General features: G+C 31.3%; 1 protein-coding gene across 1 annotated transcript in view; it reads left to right on the forward strand.

Moving 5' to 3' along the window:
• LOC127706310 (cytoskeleton-associated protein 5-like) overlaps positions 1–25,509 on the forward strand; it is a 70,639-nt gene that overhangs the window by 35,129 nt on the left and 10,001 nt on the right. The window contains exons 20-42 of the mRNA XM_052210826.1: positions 195–286; positions 764–821; positions 1,569–1,694; positions 2,434–2,570; positions 3,253–3,427; positions 4,623–4,736; positions 5,206–5,334; positions 10,896–11,090; positions 11,614–11,838; positions 13,026–13,136; positions 14,047–14,196; positions 16,016–16,219; positions 16,663–16,798; positions 17,389–17,579; positions 18,274–18,398; positions 19,212–19,385; positions 19,697–19,823; positions 20,434–20,613; positions 21,091–21,278; positions 22,992–23,067; positions 23,646–23,834; positions 24,200–24,325; positions 25,038–25,130. Of these exons, the coding sequence (XP_052066786.1) occupies positions 195–286; positions 764–821; positions 1,569–1,694; positions 2,434–2,570; positions 3,253–3,427; positions 4,623–4,736; positions 5,206–5,334; positions 10,896–11,090; positions 11,614–11,838; positions 13,026–13,136; positions 14,047–14,196; positions 16,016–16,219; positions 16,663–16,798; positions 17,389–17,579; positions 18,274–18,398; positions 19,212–19,385; positions 19,697–19,823; positions 20,434–20,613; positions 21,091–21,278; positions 22,992–23,067; positions 23,646–23,834; positions 24,200–24,325; positions 25,038–25,130 (3,321 nt within the window). The remainder of the gene's footprint in view (positions 1–194; positions 287–763; positions 822–1,568; positions 1,695–2,433; positions 2,571–3,252; positions 3,428–4,622; positions 4,737–5,205; positions 5,335–10,895; positions 11,091–11,613; positions 11,839–13,025; positions 13,137–14,046; positions 14,197–16,015; positions 16,220–16,662; positions 16,799–17,388; positions 17,580–18,273; positions 18,399–19,211; positions 19,386–19,696; positions 19,824–20,433; positions 20,614–21,090; positions 21,279–22,991; positions 23,068–23,645; positions 23,835–24,199; positions 24,326–25,037; positions 25,131–25,509) is intronic.

Here is a 25,509-nt window from a genome sequence, read left to right on the forward strand (position 1 = left end):
GTGCCTTGTTTAGATATCACTTTTCTCGTTCTATTTGGTGATGCTTACAGATTATAAAGGAGGAGATCATTTCATAAATGACTATTTCAAACATACCGTTGTGTGTTCAGTATAAATGTTATATTATAGGTAATACGGCTAGGGTTTGAGAACAAGAATCCTTAGAATACATTATAAATGTTCTTCTATCATAGGTAATACCTCTAGGGTTTGAGAACAAGAATCCTAAGAATACAGCTGAAACATTAGTGTGGCTGGCTCAAGCTGTGAAGGACTTTGGACTGAAGTAAGTTTAAGTATCTATAAACATAAAATGATAGAAAACAATTTACTTTGAAAATTGCTTATTGCCGATTATTTGTGTGAAATTATTTCACTACATTTTCACTTTCCAACTTTATATTAAACTTTGAATAAGAAAAACCCACATAAAACAACTGTGGTTAATATCTGAAATAATGACCTTTATATATGACGTGGTAGTGTAAATAAAATGGTGGATCATAGATTAGTATTATTAGGGAGATCAACCTTAATAGTTACTCTAGATTTTATCTTGGCACTTTTAATTTCTGAATCTAACTTGAACATTAATCCTTGTCTGAACAATATGGCTTGTAAATATAAAAGTTCTTTGAAGGAAACAAAATATATTGGATTTTATAGTGAAGTGTTGTGTCTTTATGTCTATGCAGAACAGCATAGCACAGAGTTTTGATAGACTTTCACTTTAGATTGTTTTAATTGTTTGAATCATTTTCAGGTTGAGTGTCAAACCATTAATAACTTATATAAAGAAAGCTTTTGCAGCAACTAATCCAGTAAGTTATGCTTTATTGTATTTTTTAGATTGTTTAAAAAATAAGTTACATTCATCACTATGCTAATATATTCCCAAAATGCACAAAGATCTTTATTTTAAATGCCAAATCTATGATAGCAGTTGGGCATTATGTTTTCCTATCTGTGTGTTCATCTGTCTGTCCCATATAAGATCTAAGTTTTGATTTAGTGTAATGTACCATTGAGTTTTTGTGGTAACATTAACTTGAAACATTGACATTTCATTATAGTATAAATTTTTAGAATATATGCCAAATATTCATCATGTGAAACAGTGTTATAACATTTAGTCAAAAGGAACAACAAAAGAGCGTTTTATAAAAAAACAGAAAATCACATACAGGAAGTTGATTTGATATTGGATCCTGAACAAAGAGAATAGATAAATCTGAGCCATAGAGAATTGTTCTCCCTTATCCATATTTTGTTAAATTGAGAATACTATTGCTTTAACTTTAGCAAGCTAAAACGAACTACATGTGTACTGTGAACTTTGAAATTTTGGCACATGGGTTGTGGTTTAATCTCATTAATTCCTCATTTGCATAAAATGCATGAAAATATTCCCCGTGTGAATATTATTTAGAATGCAATGATATTGTTGTAAAGTGCCAACTTATTGTTAATTTGCCAAAGTAACTCTACGCAAAAAGTTTATGCATCGAAATTGCAAAAATAACAACCTGCAAAAATGTCAGTGTCTAAATTATATGATCTGTTTTCAGGCTGTGAGGGCATCAGCAATCACTGTAACCTCTGTTATCTATATGTACATGGGACAACAATTTAGGATGTTTTTCGAGGATGAGAAACCAGCTTTGTTGCAGCAGATAGATGCTGAGTTTGAAAAGGTTAGTTTTTGTATTTGTTAAAGAATAAGATGTATCATTGTAACCATTATGATAAGTTTAAGCAGTAAATGTGAATATTTCCCATCAGAATATGCTTAAAAGATGAGTTCATGTCAGGTTCAGTATTGTGCAAATATATTTGTTCTGTAAACATTTAATCTGAATAAAAAATAACACATGAGATTACCTGTTTTGTTGTATGTAGATGTCTTATTTTATCCTTTAGAAAACATTAAGGGTATAAGGACCAAAAGCATGAGGTGCTTTGATACCTGTTTCAGGAAGAAAGATATGTTGTTTAAGGTGGTACCTAACACTACAGGGAGATAACTCTGTAAAAATCAGCTAAACGTTTTAATTACGTTGTATTGTTAAGGAAATATTAAGCTTCTCAATGATCAAAATTAGTGTTTGTCAAACTGCTATATAACCAATGAAATTTTTCTGATAAAGTGGTTGGTTCAAATTTTTGAAATTTTTATATTTTTGTCAAAGGGTCAAAGTAAACATTTTGTCAAAATTTTATGAAAATTAAACGAGCCAAATTAATATTAGTCAAGGTGTTGGGTACCACCTTAAGTAAAAATTGTATATTCATCTTTAATCAAGACAATTTTGTTATGAAGTTGGAAAGGTCTGTTTCAGAAACAGATCATGCTGCATATATAAAAAGGTTTTACAGTGATAGATAATTTACCATCATAGCTGTGGAGCCTAAATTTCTTTTCTGATCTTTTAGGTGAAAGGTGAAAAACCTCCAGCTCCTACTAGAGGTGTAGTAGCAGGAGCTGAAGGGGAGGAGGAGGAGGAAGATGATGAAGATACACCCAAAGAGGAAGTTAATATGGCAGATCTGATTGATAGAAATGATATAGGGTATTGTCCTCATACGGATTTATGTAAATTGAGATATACATGATTATTCATGGAACATTTACACCTAGATTCATAGTCTTTACTAACTTTCATGCAGCTGGTTGGTTCAGTTTGAATTTCACCTAGAACTACATGTATTTAAAAAAAAAATCTTTGTTAGGTGACTTTATCTTAAATTTACTACTAAGTTTGAGACACGTGCCATATGCTCTTATTCTTAATAAAATACTTTGTGTAAAAATCACAATTTTGAACTTGAAGCAGATGACTTAAAAATTCTGTAAACCTGCATTCTTTTACAATGTCATTGATAAATCTTAAGGGACACACATTATCAAAGTCACAAACCAGGCTTTATACGGTCAGTGAATCTAACAAGTTTATACAGTCAATGCATTTTGACTGCACAAATAATATAGTTGCAGTATAAAATAGAATTGACTGTTTGCCAAAAATGGCCAAATATTTAAGGGTTTTGGTTGTTATCATATTATATTCTGTCTTAAATTATTTCAAAACTAACAGATATGAGTTTTAACAGAACTAATTAAAAATTACTGTAAAAGGGAGACATTGTGTGATGTTAGAAATGTGCATGATTCCTAGGTTTCATTTGCTACATCTGCATTGAAGAGTTTACTTTTAATAGTTAATGCTAGATGACAGTTACCTTTTTTTTTAGAGAAAAATTCACTCCAGAATTAATGGAATCATTGGTAGATAAGAACTGGAAGATAAGGAAAGAAGCTTTAGAAAAAATCTCAGCCATATTGAATGAAGCTAAGTTTATAACCGGTAACTTGGGCTCTTTACCAGAAGGTTTGAAAGTTCGACTGGGTGATAATAATAAAGTTTTGGTAAGTATGTTTAAAATATATTTAAACCATAAATACTCTGAAGTACTCTGATATCACTAATTAGTTACATCAAAAACTAAAATTATTTTCCTGTAAATGTCATGTTACTATAGCAAATGAGTGTGGAGAAGGTCATCAAAGTTGTTAATATGCAGTCACACCTGTTATAAAGTTTAGTGAAAATCTGTCTCAGCAGTTCACTTTCTCGTTTTTCTGCTGTAGTGCATTTTCTCTGGTTCTGAAAATGACCTATGTATACAGGTTTCACTGAAGTTGCAGTCAAATCTGTATTAAGCAGTCACTCATGGGAAGTATCAAAAGTGACCAATCAAGAGAGGTGACCTTTTAAATGATGTTTCGGAAAAATTTTTATTCTGACATGACACATGGTCAGGATCGTGGCAAATTATTTTAGTGTTTTCAATTGGTAGAGTTATCCTTTATGTTAGCAGACGAATAAAATAATGGCGGATTCCACCTATTGTGTCTATTTGGTTGCAAACAGATTCCGATTCTCATTTTGACCACGATACTGATCAGATCTATTTTCGTCATGATTATATTTTGATAGTTTATAATATAAAAAGACTGTTGTTAAAAGTTGAATATGACGATTTTGTGCATAAATTAGGTGACAGCTAACACCATTAGACAGGTGACGCTAAAAAGAGTAATTATGTAGAGAAAATATTCGGATGGGTCTGAAAGTGACTGTTAGAGGCAGGTGACAGCTGAAACGAGGTGTCTGTTAAGGCAGGTTTGACTATATCTTTCTGTAAGTGAATTATTTATACACCAGTTACAGATAAGTATACTAAGGTTTTACTTTGTAACATTTGTATGAATTTCACCATAACTTGTTTATTCTTCTTAGATAGGGATTCTTTCAGTTTCAAAACCAACTGTCCTGGTTTTTCAGATGTTACATTTTCCGATATTCCAATAGTCTTTCTTGAATTTCATTGTTTTCAATTTTCAATGAAAAGTATAAAAATATATATTTCTGAAGTGATACTGATGCCACAGAATACTTGTATTTAGACATATAGAGGGAGTCATAAAGATTTTACTCACGAGTATGACAAATTTCCAGTGGTAGAACTCAGGGTTATTTTATGAAAACATGATGACTGTAGTATTTTCCACTGGACATTAATGACAAGAAACCCATCAATTAATCAGTATATTTTTTCAGGTTGGTTTGACCATAGGCATTTGTGTGACATTAGCGACCAACATGGGCCCACACTGTAAAGCACATGTAAAAACAATTGGACCAGCCCTTCTTGGTTGTTTTGGGGATATGAAGGTATGTTATAATATTAATTACAATGTGAGTTAAATAAAAATCATGTGAAATATAAAGACTTGCCCACATTGATGAAATCGATTTTTCTTTTCATTCAAATTTTAATTATTTTATGAATGATTGAATGAAAGAAACCATTGATTAGTTATTCAATATGATAACCATATTTTATTATACCCTAACAAACAAATGGGGTATATAGAAATACTCTGTCCTTCTGTCTGTCTGTCCGTGTGCATTTTTAACTGCAGCTTCTGCTTAAGGGCATGATGTATATGGATGAAAGTTTACGCAGTTGCAGAACACTACCAGAAGATTTGCATATAGGAATATAATTCAAGGCTGGCGTATTAAAGGGGAGATAATCACATATAAAAAAGGGGTGTATTCTTTTGTAAGTTCACTCACAGTTCTAGTTGATCTTAATACCTGTATTTTTAAAGAATTAAGAGTTATATTTTTCTTACAGCCACTGTTACGTCAGCAGGCTGTGAATGCTTTGACTTTGTGGACAGATCAAACATCACTGATACCTTTAGTAGAATGTGAAGCACTCAGTGATACACTGAAAATGGAAAATCCAAATCTTAGGATAGAGGTAAAATTTTATCTATGATTACTTGAAATCTTCTATATTCCTTTCTTCTCAATTACCAATGCATGTCACCTTTTGTCTTTACAAAGATTTTAAAGTCTACAATTCATAGATGAATACAGCTACATAGAGACGAATTATAATTTATATGTTATATGAAAATGTAGATCTTTTTACAATTAAGTGTCTATTTTGGTGCACCAGTTATTCAAACTCTACTATGCTAAAAGTGATACTGGTCACTATCAATGGAGTGTAATACGATTTAAACAACAAACAATTTTTATGCCCCCGCCGTGGCGGTGGGGGCATTAAGTTTTACCCTTGTCTGTACGTACGTCCCAAAATTGGTTTCCATTCTCTAACTTAAGTTTGCCTCAACCAAATGTTATGAAACTAATACACAATGCTTATTACCACAAAATACAGAATTTTGGTGGCGTCACTTTAACCGTTCTAGAGTTATGCCCCTTTATAAATGGAAAAATTGCAAAATTTTTATTTTCTTCTAAATATCAAGTAATTTTTATACGACCGCAAAAATTAAAAATTTTTTGGTCGTATATTGGTATGACGTTGGCGTCGTCGTCGTCGTCGTCGTCGTCGTCGTCGTCGTCGTCCGGCGTCGTCCGGCGTCGTCCGAAGACACATTGGTTTTCGCACTCTAACTTTAGTTTAAGTGAATGGATCTCCATGAAATTTCACCATAAGGTTCAATACCACAAAAGGAAGGTTGGGATTGATTTTGGGGGTTATGGTACCAACAGTTAAGGAATTAGGGGCCACAAAGGGGCCAAAAATAAGCATTTTTGTAACTTTCAGAAAATAACTTGTGTGTAAGTGTATGGATCTCTCTGACATTGTACCACAAGGTTCCATATCACAAAGGGAAGGCTGTAATTGATTTTGGGGGTAATTGCCTCAAAATTTTAGGAATTAGGGGCCAAAAAAGGGGCAAAAAACAAGCATTTTTCTAGTTTCATGACAATAACTTGTGTGTAAGTGTTTGGATATTTCTGAAATTGTACTACAAGGTTCCATATCACAAAGGGAAAGCTGGAATTGAGTTTGGGGGTAATTGCCCGAAACATTTAGGAATTGGGGGCCAAAAAGGGGCCAAAAATAAGCATTTTTCTAGTTTCCAGACAATAACTTGTGTTCAAGTGTATGGATCTCTCTGAAATTGTACTGCAAGGTACCATACCACAAAGGGAAGGCTGGGATTGAGTTTGGGGGTAATGAATCATAAGGGGGTTCAAAAAATTGGGGGGGGGATTTTTTTTTTTTTTCTTTTTTTCCTTTTTTTTTTCTTTTAAAATTTTCCATTTTAAGTTGGTTATTTCTGATTTATATTTAAAAGCAAATAATAATGATATGGTAGGAGATACACACCAAACAGGATGTGTAAATTATTATATAATAAGTATTGTGCAATAGCAAGAAATTTTCAATTGCACAGTATTGCACAATAGCAAGAAATCTTCAATTGCACAGTATTGCGCAATAGCAAGAAATCTTCAATTTAACAGTATTGCGCAATAGCAAGAAATATCCAATAGCACAATATTGCGCAATAGCAAGAAATTGTCAATTGTACAGTATTGCGCAATAGCAAGAAATATTCAATTGCACAGTATTGTGCAAAAGAAGATACTTCGTATAAATTGCTTATTTCTTGATCAATTTCAATGGGGTTTTATTCTTGAATTCTTGGGGTTCTTTAATATGCTGAATCTAACCGTGTATTAAGTTTTTGGATTTTGGGCCCCGTTTTTAAATTGGTCCACATTGAGGTCCAAAGGGTCCAAAATTAAACTTTGTTTGATTTCATCAAAAATTGAATTATTGGGGTTCTTTGATATGCCGAATCTAACCGTGTATTTAGATTTTTAATTTTGGGTCCCGTTTTTTAAATTTGTCTACATTAAGGTCCAAAGGGTCCAAAATTAAACTTAGTTTGATTTTAACAAAAATTGAATTCTTAGGGTTCTTTGATATGCTGAATCTAAACATGTGTTTAGATTTTTGATTATGGGCCCAGTTTTCAAGTTGGTCCAAGTTGGGGTCCAAAATTAAACTTTGTTTGATTTCAACAAAAATTGAATATATGGGGTTCTTTGATATGCTGAATCTAAACATGTATTTAGATTTTAGATTTTTGGCCCAGTTTTCAAGTTGGTCCAAATTGGGGTCCAAAATTAAACTTTGTTTGATTTCAACAAAAAATTGAATATATGGGGTTCTTTGATATGCTGAATCTTACCATGTATTTAGATTTTTTATTTGTGGGCCCGCTATCAAATTGGTTCATATTGAGGTCCAAAGGGTCCAAAATTAAACTTTGTTTGATTTCATCAAAAATTGAATTATTGGGGTTCTTTGATATGCCAAATCTAACCGTGTATTTAGATTTTTAATTTTGGGTCCTGTTTTATTAAATTGGTCTACATTAAGGTCCAAAGGGTCCAAAATTAAACTTAGTTTGATTTTAACAAAAATTGAATTTTTGGGGTTCTTTGATATGCTGAATCTAAACATGTGTTTAGATTTTTGATTATGGGACCAGTTTTCAAGTTTGTCCAAGTTGGGGTCCAAAATTAAACTTTGTTTGATTTCAACAAAAATTGAATATATGGGGTTCTTTGATATGCTGAATCTAAACATGTATTTAGATTTTAGATTTTTGGCCCAGTTTTCAAGATGGTCCAAATTGGGGTCCAAAATTAAACTTTGTTTGATTTCAACAAAAATTGAATATATGGGGTTCTTTGATATGCTGAATCTTACCATGTATTTAGATTTTTTATTTGTGGGCCCGCTATCAAATTGGTTCATATTGAGGTCAAAAGGGTCCAAAATTAAACTTTGTTTGATTTCATCAAAAATTGAATTATTGGGGTTCTTTGATATGCCAAATCTAACTGTGTTTTTAGATTTTTAATTTAGGGTCCCGTTTTTTAAATTTGTCTACATTAAGGTCCAAAGGGTCCAAAATTAAACTTAGTTTGATTTTAACAAAAATTGAATTCTTCGGGTACTTTGATATGCTGAATCTAAACATGTGTTTAGATTTTTGATTATGGGACCAGTTTTCAAGTTTGTCCAAGTTGGGGTCCAAAATTAAACTTTGTTTGATTTCAACAAAAATTGAATATATGGGGTTCTTTGATATGCTGAATCTAACCATGTATTTTGATTTTGGACATTGGACCATAATAGGTAAATTAAAAAAATTGAAGTTCTTAGACCACATTCTTTCTGTGTCAGAAACCTATGCTGTGTCAAATATTTAATCACAATCCAAATTCAGAGCTGTATCAAGCTTGAATGTTGTGTCCATACTTGCCCCAACTGTTCAGGGTTCGACCTCTGCGGTCGTATCAAGCTGCGCCCAGCGAAGCATTTTATTAAAATTGGAGTTATCTTCCTTTGTCCATGATTATAGTTGAATCAACTACAATCAATGCTTTATACAATGCAATGTTTAATTTTGACTTCCACTGATATAACACAGATCAATTTAAATTTGGGTAGTGTCACTTTAACCATTATTGAGTTATGCCCCTTTATAAATTGAAAGATTGCAAAATTTTTAGTTTCCATTCTGTAACTTAAGTTTGCCCCAACCAAACATTATGAAACCTATACACAATATTCATTACCACAAAACTAAGATCAAGTACAAATTTTTTGTTTCCGTTTTCTAACTTTAGTTTGCCTCAAACAAATGATATGAAACTTATACACAATGCTTATTACTACATAATACAGATTAAGTACGAAATTTGGTGGCGACACTTTTACCTTTCTTGAGTTATGTCCCTTTATAAACACAAAAATTGCTGAATTTTTCGTTTCCCTTCTCTAACTTTAGTTTGTCTCAACCAAATGTTATAAAACTTATACACAACAGTTCTAGAGTTATGCGTGTTTACAAATAGAATAATTGCTGAAGTTTTAGTTTCTGTTCTCTACTTAAGTAAGCCTCAACCAAATGTTATGAGACTCACACACAATGCCTATTACCACATAACTCAGATCAAGTTCAAACTTGGGTAGCGTCACTTTTACCGTTCTTTAGTAATGTCCCTTTATAACTATATGATATGCAAGCGGGGGCATCATCTGTGTCCACATGTGGACACTATCCACATTTATGTTATTATACTGTTATAGTGATCAGATTCTAATGGGTTGTAAGGTTAAAAAGATGCTTGAATTCTTTAGAAAAATAAAGAAAAAATCTTTATTTTCCTTCATATCAAGAGACTTATTAATTTTGATTTTAGTAAGCAATTATTTTGTCCATTTTTAGCTCACCTGGCCCAAAGGGCCAAGTGAACTTCTTATCACTTGTCGTCCGTCGTCGTCGTCCGTTAACTTTTACAAAAATCTTCTCCTCTGAAACTACTAGGCCAAATTTAACCAAACTTGGCCACAATCATCATTACGGTATCTAGTTTAAAAAATGTGTCTGATGACCCCGCCTGCCAACCAACATGGCCGACATGGCTAAAAATAGAACAAAGGGGTAAAATGCAGTTTTTGGCTTATATCTCTGAAACTAAAGCATTTAGAGCAAATCTGACATGGGGGTAAAAATGTTCATCAGGTTAAGATCTATCTGCCCTGAAATTTTCAGACAAATCTGACATTCTGTTGTTGGGTTGCTGCCCCTGAATTGGTAATTTTAAGGAAATTTTGCAGTTTTTGGTTATTATCTTGAATATTATTATAGATAGAGATAAACTGTAAACAGCAATAATGTTCAGCAAAGTAAGATCTACAAATAAGTTGTCATGACCAAAATTGTCAGTCGACCCCTTTAGGAGTTATTGCCCTTAATAGTCAATTTTTAACAATTTTTTGTAAATTTTTGTAATCTTTTACAAAAATCTTCTTCTCTGAAACTACTGAGACAAATGAATTTAACCATACTTGGCCATAATCATTATTGGGGTATCTAGTTTAAAAATTTTGTCCAATGACCCCGCCTTCCAACCATCATGGCTGACTTGGTTAAAAATAGAACATAGGGGTAAAATGCAGTTTTTGGTTTATATCTCTGAAACTTAAGCATTTAGAGCAAATCTGACAGGTGGCAAAAATGTTCATCAGATTTAGATTTATCTGCCCTGAAATTTTTAGACGAATCAGACAACCCGTTGTTGGGTTGCTGCCCCTGAGTTAGTAATTTTACAAAAATTTTGCAGTTTTTTGTTATTATCTTAGATATCATTATAATATCTAATATCTAATACTATTAATTATGATTTTAACCTTATTTTACATGATTTCCAAAGCATCAGTAAATACAGGTGAGCGACACAGGCTCTTGAGAGCCTCTAGTTTAATTTGATGTTTCCAAAGTTTGTTTTCATTGAATATCTTTTTAGATATTACTTTTATTCATTTACATTGCAGGTTTTTGTCATGTTGAGATATTTTGTTTTTACTATATAAGATTAAGAAATGATTTTAAACGTGTCTATTTAATAAAATGATGGTAATTACACATTATTCAATGTATTAAATCTCTCTCTTTCTGTCTCTGATCAATACAGTTACTGGGATGGTTGACAGAGAAACTACCAGATCATAAAAAGTTACCTGTAGAGTTTAAAATGTGTATCCCACATCTCCTGTCGTGCCTGGAAGATAGGAATGGTGATGTGAGGAAGAAAGCCCAGGACGCTGTTGTTCCTTTCATGATTCATACAGGGTATGACAGTGTCTTCAAAGCTACCTCTAAACTCAAGGTATGTCAAATTACTTGCATGTATGTCTCCTATGTTTTGCAGAAGAAATAAAAGATATTTTAATTTTTTGTAACTATACATGCTTTAAGCAAGGAACTTAAAGATATAAAAAAAATTCTTAACCGTTTGAATGACAAGAATTTAGGTCCTAAGCATTTTTTCCTGCTAAAATTTGGATTCAAAACACAAAGTTTTTTGCTATCTTACTGAGATAATTATACTATTTTTAAACATTTTTAGCATGTTTTATATAAGATATGAGAAGAAAGGGCACAAGCAAGTACTCTTTCTTTGTCCTGTGGCACTCAAATAGTATACAGGACCAAACAAAAACCACCAAATATAACTAGCCTGTTAGTTATTTGTATTTACAAAGGATCATGAATGTTGGACCATTTAGAGTTGTTGTCTTATCAATCTTTGTATAAGACAAACCTATTAAACACAAATTTTAGGTACATTTTTGTAATTTGAATTATTATTATCACAATCCGGTCTTATTCACTATATTTATTACATGTAGCCTGCATCTAAGGATCAGATTATGGCTATAATTGAGAAAGCCAGAGGTAATCTACCAGCTAAACCTGTGAAAGCCAAGAAAGCTGCTTCATCATCTGCTGTCAGTAAACCAGTCAAAGATGATTACGACGAACCAGAACCAGTTAAATCTAGACCTGTGTCTGCTGCCTTGTCAGATTCGGGGGATTCCAAACCAGCAAAGACAACAAAAGCTAAAGGAAAAGCAGTAAGTCACTTTCTCATAACATCTTATAATATATTCACACTTATTAAAAAAAAAGTATTTTAATCAATATTATTATAAGGAAAACTTATATCTCCTAAATTCATACCAACTTTATAATATTTAATATCACTTTTTAATGCATGTGAAGATGGAAATGTTGTTGAACAAGGATCCGGAAATTTTTTCACACAATTTCGGTTATTTTGAGATGATTGAAAAGTTGGTGCTCCTTTCAAATTGTCGATGTCAAATTAGATTCACAGCATCAACGAACTTGTATTGATGTTTCATCGCATTTACTAAGTAAATCTTACCATTTTTCTAAAAACCTTCAAGAACAGTTTAGGGAAGGCAACATATTAAATTGAAATGATTTTAATGACTCAAAATGGTTAATTTCTCAGACATTGCTTACGTTTCTTTCGATTCGACAAAATTAAAACCTGAAGTTTTGGGATAATATTAAAGTACGAATAATTCCGGATTCATTTCCGGGATTCGTTTTGTTTATCAAATTGACAGGAAATCATCGGCTTCTTTTTATTTTATTACCTTTAAAAGTGTTTGAATATAACAGATTATAGTTGCACTCGTTTATTTTAGCATGAAATCAATTTGCATTTTACGATTAAATATTTTAAAATTTGCTGAAGACAATTTCATGCATGCGTAATACATAGTAAATAAGGCACATGTGTCACTCATGAAAAAAAACTTTTTTCTACGTCAATTAAAGTAAGGTTTATTTTTAAATCAGAATTGATGATTGTCTTTGCTGAAAGTAATTAAATAATGAATACACTTGTCAGGGAATTTTAATTTCTTAAAGATATTATTCTGAGCTTGTGATCAATGTGATCAATTGTCAGGTGTGAATTAAAACCACAGGAGAGCCCTCAGGATTATCAAACTACTGGAGTGGCAGTTTTATTACAGGAAAGGGATTATAAACAAAAACAAGTGATCACAAGTGGAAAATGGCGATCAAGAAACACGATTTCAAACATTAAGTCAATGAAATGACTGAAATTATTTCTGTTAAAAAATTAAATTTGTCCTAAATCCCAATTACTCATTTAGGACATATAGCTTTCATCTTAGGACATGACTGGCAAATATGACCGTTTCCGGACCCTTGTTGTTGAACCAAATTGACTATAAAGGAAAATATTTGTTTTACTTTTCAGGCTCCTCCACCAGCAACCAGTAAAAAGAAGAAGGCTGATGAGGATACAGGTCCATTGATGACACTTACTGTTACTAAAGAACAGAGATTTAAAGAGGAAAAAGCTCTGAAGGTAAATTATCATTTGTCTGCAAATTTTTTAAGATTCTATCTCTGGAATTAAAATTTGAAACAATTGCTCAGAATATTATTAATTATATCCATTTTTACATTTACAAATGTATATGTTTGTATACTGTAGAATCAGAATATTTGCATGCCTTATTATTGTGATTTTTGAAGAATGGACAAAAATGAGATATTCTATATATTTATTACAATTTCATTCTATATATTTATTACAATTTCATTCTATATATTTATTACAATTTCAGTAAATGCCATCAAAATGTTAAATGCGAGTTTTAATTCTTTAATACCTATGCCATCTCAATAATAAAAACATTGCAAACATTCTGAACACCATATAATTTTTAAAACCCACAAAACAGTTATTTTTTAAAATTTGGATTTCTAGTAAATCATGATTTTATCTCTGCGCTATATAGAATAACTTTACATTGTCTCAACTCTCAAAATATAAAATTTATTTGTACAAGTCTTAGAACAGGTGTTATAGAATACAAGCTGTGCCAAGCATTTCTATCTTGTTTCAATGTTTAGCTATTCTCCTTATACTTCAATTCAATTCAATTCAATCAAAGTTTTATTTAAATTTTCAATATTCAATCAACTACATAAACACAAGCTCTAGTTAGCTTTTCAAATCGACTGATACTGCAACTTTTAAACCTGTTCCAAATGAAACTCTACGGAAACACACTATCAATTTTACAAACAAGGTCTTATACAACTAGTGACTATATAAAGCCAACATTTATACAAACAATGCAATTTGACTGCAAATAGTACAGTTTCAAAATAAAATAAATATAATTGATGACATTATAAATGTGGGAACAACTTAGAAAGGTTCTAATAGTTTTGATGTTTAAGTACTTTGATATTTTATCCATACATAGGTACTCAAATGGAACTTCATTGAGCTGAGAGGGGAATTTATAGAACAGCTGAGAACTCAGATGGAGAAGAATTTCACCAAAACAATCATTGACCAAATGTTTCAAAGTGATTTCAAATTACATATAAAAGCAATAGAGAGTTTAATGAAGGTAAAAAAAATAAGTTACAGTTTGCTAAAGTTATATTCCTATTACTTAGTTACATTTTACTAGGTCCCAAGCGACAAGTGAAGAGATATAGTAATTACTCTAGTCATTGTCTGTCCATCTGTCAGCACTTTCTATGTGGTATAATAAGTCAACATTGCCACTACAGATTTCAATCATTTTCTTGTATAGTGTGTACATCTATAAAATGACGGTTCTTTGTTACTTTGATGATTTTTATGCCCCATTTATGGGCATTATGTTTTTCGGTCTGTGCGTCCGTTCGTCCGTCTGTCTGTCCTGCTTCAGGTTAAAGTTTTTGGTCAAGGTAGTTTTTGATGAAGTTGATGTCCAATCAACTTGAAACTTAGTTCACATGTTCCCTATGATATGATCTTTCTAATTTTAATGCCAAATTAGAGTTTTGACCCCAATTTCACGGTCCACTGAACATAGAAAATGATAGTGTGAGTGGGGCATTCGTGTACTATGGACATATTCTTGTTTTATTTGCCTTTATGGGACTTTGTTTTTTTTTAAAATGCCTAATCATCATCTTCGTTAGTCATACAAGAACTCAATTTTGGTTAGACTGATTCTCACAATATTTCAGCACAAGGATAAGATGGATCAATGACTGGTTCCCTTTGTGTTTTGTGATTTTCATTTTTGCTGATTATTTCCACTTTTGTAGTTTGACAGTGGGCCTTTGTGTTTTTCAGCAAGGTTGTAAATACAATTAATTACTGAAGAAGAAAATGATATGCTCCACTTAACATTTCAAGGCTATATATCTGGAAGGTTAGCCTTGCTAGGGGAACTCCTACACATCTTTTTTTTAGGGTCTAAAATGGTTTTCCTGCATTTACAATGATCAAGAGACCATATGTCACACACTAACATGTAAAATCCTGCTTCAAATTACTTGTAACATGGCAGATTTATTGGATTTGATTATATAATGATCAGTAAATTTTGATGAATTTCCCATTTTAGCCCCCAAAAAAGTAATGTTTTAATTATTTCAAACAACAATCATCAAAGGAATCGTTTTAAGGGGACTTATAATATCTTAAGGGCATACGATACAGTTTTGATCCTACAGTGATTTTTTTTACGAAAATTTGCATACAAGCTATTTTTCACTTAGTTGATTCAAATATGTAATAAAAAACATACCTTCATGTGCTTCTTTAAGAGATAAATGGGGTCGAAATTTTAGACGTTTACTCAAAATTTCATTTTTTTTTACATTTCTATCCTTTGGATAGACATACATGTACCTAACTTTTTTGTTTCAAAAGATAAACACAAGCAAATTTTTGTAAAAACATTTGGAAAATCTTCTTTACATGAGTATGCTCTAAATTTGTGTAACAACTATTTGGAAATAATTAATTTTTATCAAAGTTTCATGATTTTAGAAAAAAAAGGCATTTTTGGCTGTATATTTATCTAATTTAAAAAAAAATCAACTGTGACTTTTTCATAGAAATTGGTACAAGTATTCTTCATACGTAATCAAACCTAATGTCATTTAAAAAAAGAGGGGTCCATGAACTTGTTATAAAGTTAAATCAGTCTGAATGATAAAAATCAGTCTAAAAATGCATCTTTTCCCGATATGTCACATTTTGACATCGCGAAAATAACATTTTACGTTAGCGTATGCCCTTAATTTTCAAATGATTAATGGTGAACAAAAATAATTTAACAGTGGTCAGCATAACTTGATGGTGATTTAAGAACACAGGAATTGTATAAACCTCTGGAAAATATTGAAATTCATTCTGAGATACATGCAATATGATTTCCTTTATAGTGTATAAACACTCTACATGATGAAACTGTTGGAAACCTTGACCTGATATTGAAGTGGTTCACCATTCGATTCTTTGATACCAACCCTAGCATGTTAAACAAGGCCATGGAATATGTACGTGAAGTATTCACCATGTTATCGGATGAAGATTATCACCTGGTGGAGTTGGAAGCCTCATCTTTTATTCCATACCTCATTATAAAGGTAAACCTTAGTATAAATAGTTTATTATATATTTGTTTTAATTGATACATGTTCTATAATTTGTTTATGCTGGTAACACACTGTATAACCAAAATGATCTGACAGTCTGAAACATAGTAACTTAAAGTAAAAAAATAAACTTTAAGTACAAAGAAGCTACGTTAAAAGCTTACGGCTATTCCAGAAAATACAATATAGGGGGTTGGAAGGCATTTTTTTGTATGGCCATCACTCATACAATTGTATTTTACTTTGCATACATAACCACACAATATGAACTTTGTGACCTGCCCCCACCAATACAAAAATAATTCAAGTGCCTCCCCCCCCCTATATTTTTTTCTATGATAGCCCTTAAAAAAAGTTTTATTATTTTAAGTTGATTAATTCATGTATGTATTTAGTGGTATAGGTTCACTGATATGTGTATTTACTGATTTTAGGTTGGAGAGAATAAAGATAATGTTCGGAGAGAAGTTAGAAGTATATTTAAATTGATATGTAAAGTGTATCCTGCTAGTAAAATGTTTACCTATCTTATTGATGGTCTCAAGTCTAAGAATTCCAAACAGAGAATGGGTTAGTACTACATTTGTTATTCTACTCCATACTGCAAATTGTATAATGAAATAGAAGAAAAGTTCTTTTAGTTTATGTGATAAAAAGTATATTTACAACAAATATAGTGAAGAACAAAGAAATTAAATGGACTCATAAATTTTTAAACAAGTATATATTGCTCAATCTTAATAGATATTTATTCAATTAAAAAAAATTATGTCAGATTGAAATTTTTTTTTTCAATGTATCTGAGAAAATTTTTTTGTAATTATAGACTGTTTTATTTGATCAGATTTGTTATGTTGTGGAATCTGTGAATAATATTTAATGTGAAGTTTTATCTTGTATGTACTTAATTAGTCCCCTACTGACGAGAGTTATGGTCTTTGGACATAAAAAATTCACTTAAATAATCAGTTTTCAACAGTTTTTTTCGTCATGCTTAAAGATTTTGACTTGATATTTTTATGTAGTTTACACCATGACAAGTTATAGATCAAGTTAGAATTTCGTTCCATTTCAATGAATTTGTAACTGGTAGGGGACTATGTATTGCCATGCAATACTCACAGAATGCTTGTTTAAAGAAAGTTTCTTTTTTTTTCCAGAATGTTTAGAAGAATTAGGCAGTTTGATTGAAAGCCATGGCATTAATATCTGTCAGCCAACTCCAGCCCAGGCTCTCAAAACAATAGCTGGTAATATAGGTGATAAGGACAATGGCGTGAGGAATGCAGCACTCAACACCACTGTTGTAGCTTATATGATATTACAAGATAAACTCTTTAAATACATCTCAGTAAGTAGTAATAAAGTGGAGGTTAGAGCTTCAAGTGCTGAGAGAAGAATAATGAAACTTGACTTCTATAATTTACAATTAAAAGAATCTTTTGTTGGGAATTGGATTAATTTATTTAATATCAATGAATATAGGAAAGATTAACTCACAACGAAACATTTAAAAGAAAAAGAAATTATGATTTTTTATTATTAAAACCAAAAATCATGTGGCATTACCTAAAACCTTGTAAAATATTGCACGCTAAAACGAAAGCCATAAATGTTTTAACCAACAACTAGACAGTTCATTTGAATGAATAGGTAACAATGCAATTAAACTAAGTTTAATTTTCAATAGTAGATTATTCATAATATTTTTCAATAAAAACCAATTATCCTATTATAGATCTATATAATACTGTGGATTCATTTATTTTTGTGGGTACCAATTTTCTTGGATTGACGAAAAACTTCCCTTTTCCTAGATATTTGATTTCATGGTTTTGATAAAGTCAGCATATATTCCTATAGAAAATTTGTAATTTGTTGAATATTTAAATTCATGGTTCTCCGGTACCCAAAAAATCCATGAAAATTTGAATCCAACGGAAAAAAAAATGAATCCCCAGTAAATATAAACTGGTGTTACAGTTTATCTGTGAATAATATGATGTCTTGGAAGATATCTATACAATTCCATTTGAATTTTTCAGTTAAAAGAGAAAGACCAAAGCATGTTGGATGAAAGAATAAAGAGAGCCATGAAGAATAAACCTGCTCAAGCAGCTGTTGAGGAACGACCTCGTACAGCTCCACAACCTCAAAAAGCTCCTTCACAGTAAGTATAGATTCAGTCTGTTTAAAATCATAGATAGGTCAATTAAATCATTTCTCTCTTCTATTGTTTTACAGAACTTTGTTTTGGTATTGCACTGATTTCAGATTATGTATTTACTCCTGAGAATCTACAGGCATGAACAAATTATCTTGGATTCCACACGATTATTGTTCATATATGTTTTAAATGAAATATTTACCTTTTATTAATATAAAAAAAACCAAACAAACAACTTTTTCATATCAGCGATAGTTGGGAAAATTATCAGTCAATCAATAATGCAGAAAAATTTGCTAAAAAAAATGTTTTACTTAAACAACTGGAACAACAAAGGGACCACTCAACAATGTTTCTGTAACATAATAGTTACTGAAATTTTGTGTAACTTAAAGAACAAACATGTGAAAGTTACCAAAAAGAACAACCCCATCCCCCCCAAAAAAAATCTGAGTCGGCCATGGAGCAACTGATAATTTTAATTCTCTTGTCTTAACTTATTTCCATAGAATGATTGTGGTAATTTTTGAACCCTGTACTCAAGAAAATCATTTATATGATGGATATATTTTACACCAATTCAGAATTGCTGCTTTTGATTTAAAAAGTTGTATTGCTTCAATGATAAATAATAAAATCCCTGTGTAAAGTTATAGGATAATAGGTGGATGTGATGCAGTGAATATATAACATAAGAAACAACTTTCACAGCCTGTAGTAATTGTAGTAGTATTTTATTCTGTACTACTGTTACATTTAATGTCATGAAGCACATTTTCAGGATTTATTGATTGTTCAATCTTCATTCAATTTAAGATCAAATATGCAAAGGCCAAACACTGCCATGCCTAAGTCTGCCTCGTCTAACTCTGTGAAGAAAGAGTTTGCTTTGGAAGTTGACGATGACCAAATGTCTCAGCCAGAAATGCCAAAACTTTACCAGTATGATCTTGATGAACTGTTTCAACCCGTGTCACTACCATCTGCTGGGTAAGGTCTTTACTTTTCTTTTAAAAATACATTGCAACACTTTTTTGGATAGATCATTGCAACTATGTTGATAATGATATTCAAATAATTCACTGAAAAAAGAACCAATTGTTTTCTGTTCACAATATATGTCAACACAAGATTGCAGTCTGCATTATTTTTTAAATACATCATTTTTTGGAGATTTTTTTGCAACTGGGTAATATATTATCTTGGTACTATCATCAAAGACTGAGGATAAACAAAACTTTGAAATTTAAAGTGATTTGAAGTTTTCAATAATTTAGACTTCTTTTATCTATGCTTTGTAGAAATAGAGCCAGACCAGCTTCACCTATGAGAAATATGAATTCCCATGATGCATCAGCTGCTGTTGCTATGGTGATCTCACAAATAACTACATCAGATATAACAATGTGCATACAAGCCTTGACTCAGGTATTTTACTTCGTGTTACATGTTTTAATTTAAATGTAGAATTGTGTGCATGTTCTCATGTTTTTACCACTGCCATTGTTACATGTATCTCATAATATCATACTTGTCTTGAGTATCTATAAAAGTTGTGGGTTCGATCTCTTGAGTTATTTAAACTAAATACTTTAAAATTAGTAGTTGTCCCTTCTAAGCTGAACCCATAGCATATAAGAGTAAGAGTAAAAGTAATGTATCAGTGTTGGGTAAGTTCCTCCTGCAGACTGTTAATGTGCTAGAAATGTAACTCACCCTATTTTTATAGAACAAGACTGGGTTCATGAACACATGTTATTGTCTTAAATATGCATTTACTATTTGCAGTTGAACATCAAACATCAATCAATTATACCACTACCAGAATATGAAAATTAAAAAGTCTGAACTGGTTCTATAATGCAATAATCTTTATAATGCATTGGGGGTTGGGTGGGATTTTAATTTGATAATAGTGAAAACAAACAGCTTGGGTTGTTCAAATAAAAAATGACTTACAAATTATCAGTTCAGAAAATCTTAGCAAACATCTTAATTTCAAATATTGATATGACAATTTTCTGTTGATATTTCACAGATAGATGAGGTTCTTAAAGATGAAGAAAAGGCAGAAGTATTAAGTAACCATGTCGACCAGCTATTACTGTCTATGTCCATGCAAATAAAGATGGTCTACTCTACACACATGAGTAGTGAATTTACCAGTAAAGACGATGTAACTCGGTTGTATAGGTGTTTACTTGGCACTCTATTAGCGGTAAGTTTACTCTACACACATAAGTAATGAATTTTACAAGTAAATATGAGTAAGGTGTATTATTGTATGTTTTGCACTGTTAGCTGTAAATCATTCTGTCTTGGCAATTAGAAATGGTAGGTCATTCTTTTTAATTGTTGGATTAATCTTCGCAATTTGGTATCACTAAGGTAATATTAATAAATACTTTAAATTAGGGTCATACATTTATTAGATGAAATCTATGATCAAACTGAAATAGTGAATTACAGAGATTTGTTTAGAAACTTTTAGATTCACCAAAAACAAAACAAAAATAGACAAGTGAACCAATACCTAGTAAATCTTCAATATGATAGAATCCTTGAAGTCTTTGGAAAAAAGCATTGAAAAAATATTGTCTTTCTGGCATGCTCCAATTAACACTGATTTGATATTTGTTCTGATTAATTTAAATGCACCTTTTTTTTTACAAAAAAATGATGTATCTTACCACAGATTTTCCAGAATTCATCCCTGGCAAAGAAAGCTTCTAAGGATGTGTTAAAAGATCTAGTCAATAGTTTAATAACAATTCTGTTAGATAACAGACTGACTAGTCTGGAGGAAGGAGCACAGGTCATACGTACTGTTAATGTTATGGTTGTGAAAATTGTGGAGCATGCTGATCACACTAGTGTACTAAGGTAAGTTAGGTCGGAGCTCTTAGGTGATAAGATAATACATACTTCTGTTTCCTCATGATCGTTTGACAAAATATGAGCCTAGATCCATGCATATATCATGAATCCTTGTCCGTCTGTACGTACGTCCCAAAATTGGTTTCCTTTCATTAACTTTAGTTTCCCTCAACCAAATGTGATGAAACTTGTGCACAATGCTAATTACCACAAAACACAGATCAAGTTCGAATTTTGGTGGTGTCACTTATACCGTTCTAGAATTATGCACCTGTACAAATGGAAAAATTGCTGAATTTGTCGTTTCTGTTCTCTAAAATTAAGTTTGCCCCAACAAATTGTTATGAAACTTATAAACAATGTTTATTACCACAAAACTCAGATCAAGTACAAATTTGGGTAGCGTCACTTTTACAGTTCTTGAGTAATATCCCTTTATAATGTTATATGCAAGCAGGGGCATCATCTGTGTCCCAAGGACACATTCCCCATTTATTTCTCTCCAAAATTAAGACAGGGGTGCGGATTATAGAGTACTATAAGCAAGAAATAGGAGAAAAACTTGATTCCGTGATGATTGTTTACGTCCGCCATGTTTGTTGATATTTTAGAGGGTGCCCTTATTTCTTTTCAAAACTATTCATTTACCTAATCCATATCAATATGCAATTTTTATTTAAAAATCCAATATTAACTGATACTTATCAAAATCAAATGTTTCTTTACAAATTTTTCATTTCTTTTCATAGCATTGCATAATTTATACTAGAAACCACTTGTATACAACGCTATGAAAAAAGTAAAAGAAGTCGGCAGGAAACCAGCTTAAACATAACGATGTATAAACTACAAAACATCGGTTATTTGTTCCTTTTTGGTGTTTGATACTGCTGCATGTGTTTAAAGGTTCTTCAAACATTAATGTGATGAATATTTCTAACAGTATTTCACTAAATGACAGAACTATTTTAGTTTTAAAGTTGTATTCTTTAGTGATATCTATTAAGTAAGGATTTTCAACACACTCATCGTATTTGTTTGCGATTTACACATTCGATTCTGATATCCCTTACAACTTTTGCAATTGTTTTTCCTGTGATTTTGGCTTATTTTAACACTTGTGAAGTGTTCAAGTATCAATGACAAGCATTTTCAACTTCTAATTGATGATGAAAAACAGCTTTTTGCATGAAAATACCGCAAACGATCACACACACTTTGAAATTACTGGAGTTCCCAATAGACTTTTTTTACAAGTTAAAAAAGTTTTCCTGAATTCCCGGTGGCGAAAAGGGGGATGCGGACAATGTACCAGTGCAGACTTTACAATGCCAATTAAGGTAAATGTATAAAAATGGTACATTGAAGGTCATGGTGAAAAACTTCACAGATATTTCCATCTCTGTTCTAGTGGATATTTCAATGTTAAAATTTGAACATAATTCTATATAAAAGTTGAATATCAAAAATTTCTAGTGGTGCATTTATAGTAAAATTTCTGCCTTCTATGGGTATAACCTATGTTTAAATGAAACAACTCTGATTACTTACATCACAATTAAGTTATTTGAATGAAGAAGAGTCCTTTGTGACTACACCAATCACTATCATCTGGTTAGAATTAAAATGGGTTTTTTTATAGCAGGAGTTTATTATCACTACTCTAAGGAAAATTTATCAGTTAGTTACATCTTTACATCATTATGTTTTTGATTTCAGTGCATTGATCAGACTGTTACAAGATTGTGTTACTAGTGAAACATGTACTGTGAAGTTTATAGAGTTAATTATGAAGGTATATTGTTATAACATAAACCATCTGAGACAGCTGCTATCATTTATAGATCACATTCAAAATGACAATAAAATAATATTTTAAAAGCTGCACTCTAAAACTGTTTACAAAATTTGTTTTCAGATGCAAGCTTACAACAGTTTTCCCATTTATTTTCAAAAAGCAGTGAAATTATGAGTAGATACACATTTCAGACCATAACTAATTCATAACAAATCCAGATGTGTGATTGAGGAAAGAAAAAAAACCCATATAAATTAAATTTTTTATCATTAAAAATAACCTCTATAATGTTTTCCTATCTGCATGTACAATTGTCCCATATCGAGTTAAAGTTTTGGTTAAGTAGTTTGTGGTTACATCAATTAGAAACTTAGTATGCACATGGTATAATGAAGTGAACTTTTTAAATATATGCCAAATTTTACCCAGACATAGTTTTCTGAACATTGAAATGTGATAGTGTGAGCCGGTCATTGTGGTCTATGGACACATATTCTTGTTTGTGACTTTCTTTTACTAATAAAAAAGTTAATATTGATAGGTCAGTATTTAGTTTTATTACTTTCTTATTCCAGTGTGTATGGAAAATGATAAGAATGTTACCAGATATAATAAATGATCTGAATCTAGACAGAATCTTACTGGATACACACTTGTTTCTAAAAGAATTCCCAAGTACGTCATGGAAGAATCGACCAAGTGATCTGCCATTGAGGACAGTTAAAACAGTATTACATTCCTTAGTCAAGTTAAAAGGGGCAAAAGTAAGTACACATTGTAGATTTAAGTTGTTCATGAAATGATGAAAAAATGTTGAATAGAGAAATTTTTTTTGTGAACAGGAATATCAGAGCCTTGAATATTGTTAATTGTGAACATGTTGCCCAATATTTACTGTAAAAAAATTATGAAAACTGGTTTAGTTGAGCTTTTTCTTGCTATTCTAGGCAATTTTTTAGTGTGTGTGTAAAATATATTTTAAATACAAAATTCAAAAATTTCTAATTCAGTAATGGACAAACCTAATACTGTTACAATTGGAAATTTAAAGGTGAAAAATTTGCACTTGATTTAGTAATCCAATGATATTGGGTATTTAATTTTGTTAATGGGCTCTTTATCCTTTCAGATTATACAACATATGGGCTCAATTGAATCTGCTGAGAATTCTGAAGTAAAGGCATACCTACAGAAAATTCTCCACAACGATCCTAATGCCAAGAATGAATGGAATGAAGAACAGAAAACTCCTAGGGTTAGTATAGATATTCTGTACGATCAATTTATTGATATAATATGTTATATGAATGGAGAAAATATACAAAACTGAAATAAAAACCAATTAATTCACAAATTAATGTGTTGTAAAACTGGAAACAGTGATTTGTTACATCTTGAAAAGAACATTCTTGATAAAGTAACTAAAAGGTACCCAAAAAATGTTATATCTGATTATGATTTCAATAATTGAAATAAGCTGGTTAAAGGCTGATCATTTAGAAAAACAAATTATTTTATTGTATTTTTCTAAATTGAACTCCAAATAAATAGCACATGTAAAAAACTAACAATTTGATTTTGACTACATGCTACTTAAATGACATCCTTATTATGTATAATACCTCCATTCTACGAGTGAAGGCTACTTTGTTATACCCCACCCTAGGAGTGGGGCTATATTGCATACACTTTGTCTGTCTGTCCAACAAATATTTTCGTCACACTTTTCTCATGTACTAATGAACAGAATAACTTCATATTTGGTCAGGTGCTTGACTGTGATAAGTTGTAAGTTGTAATATGTGAGCACTTTTTAGATGAGTCAGACACCAACTTACTGTTTGTTATAAACATGCCAACTCATGCAACTTCTTGTTTTTCATTGAAGTAAATTTTGACATTCCTAGACATATGTATGATGATCTATGCTTGTATGGGACTGAGGTATTTATAATATTTCTTTACAGAGTACCCAAAAACCAAAGAAATTGAATAAGAATACTCATGACATATTAGCAGAGATATTTAAAAAGATTGGATCCAAAGAAAATACTAGAGAGGTAAGTTAAAATAAAGACTGTTTAAGGATAATAAGATTGTAAATTTGTTGGTATACTGCGAAAGTAGAAAATTTTGTAATTTGTTCTAATTTATTGTTCATGGACCTACAAATTTGCTCAAATAGTACTCTACATAAATTTCTATTTTCGTGAAATGCATATTATATATACACAGAAAATAAATACTTATCGTGATTGATTCATTGTTGTTTAACTTCCAATGGCAAAATACATGCTGTGACTACTATATGAAAAACTATGGAAATTGATAAAAAATGAAAAAGACCATTAATTAATCAAAGACTTCGTCAAAACTACAGTTAGGTAACTCTGACCAGTGAATCAGAGTGTTCCTCATTATAACCATTTATCATGCATT

This window comes from Mytilus californianus, unplaced genomic scaffold (assembly GCF_021869535.1).
Source record: "Mytilus californianus isolate M0D057914Y unplaced genomic scaffold, xbMytCali1.0.p SCAF_6, whole genome shotgun sequence".
Classification (NCBI taxonomy): Eukaryota; Metazoa; Mollusca; class Bivalvia; order Mytilida; family Mytilidae; genus Mytilus; species Mytilus californianus.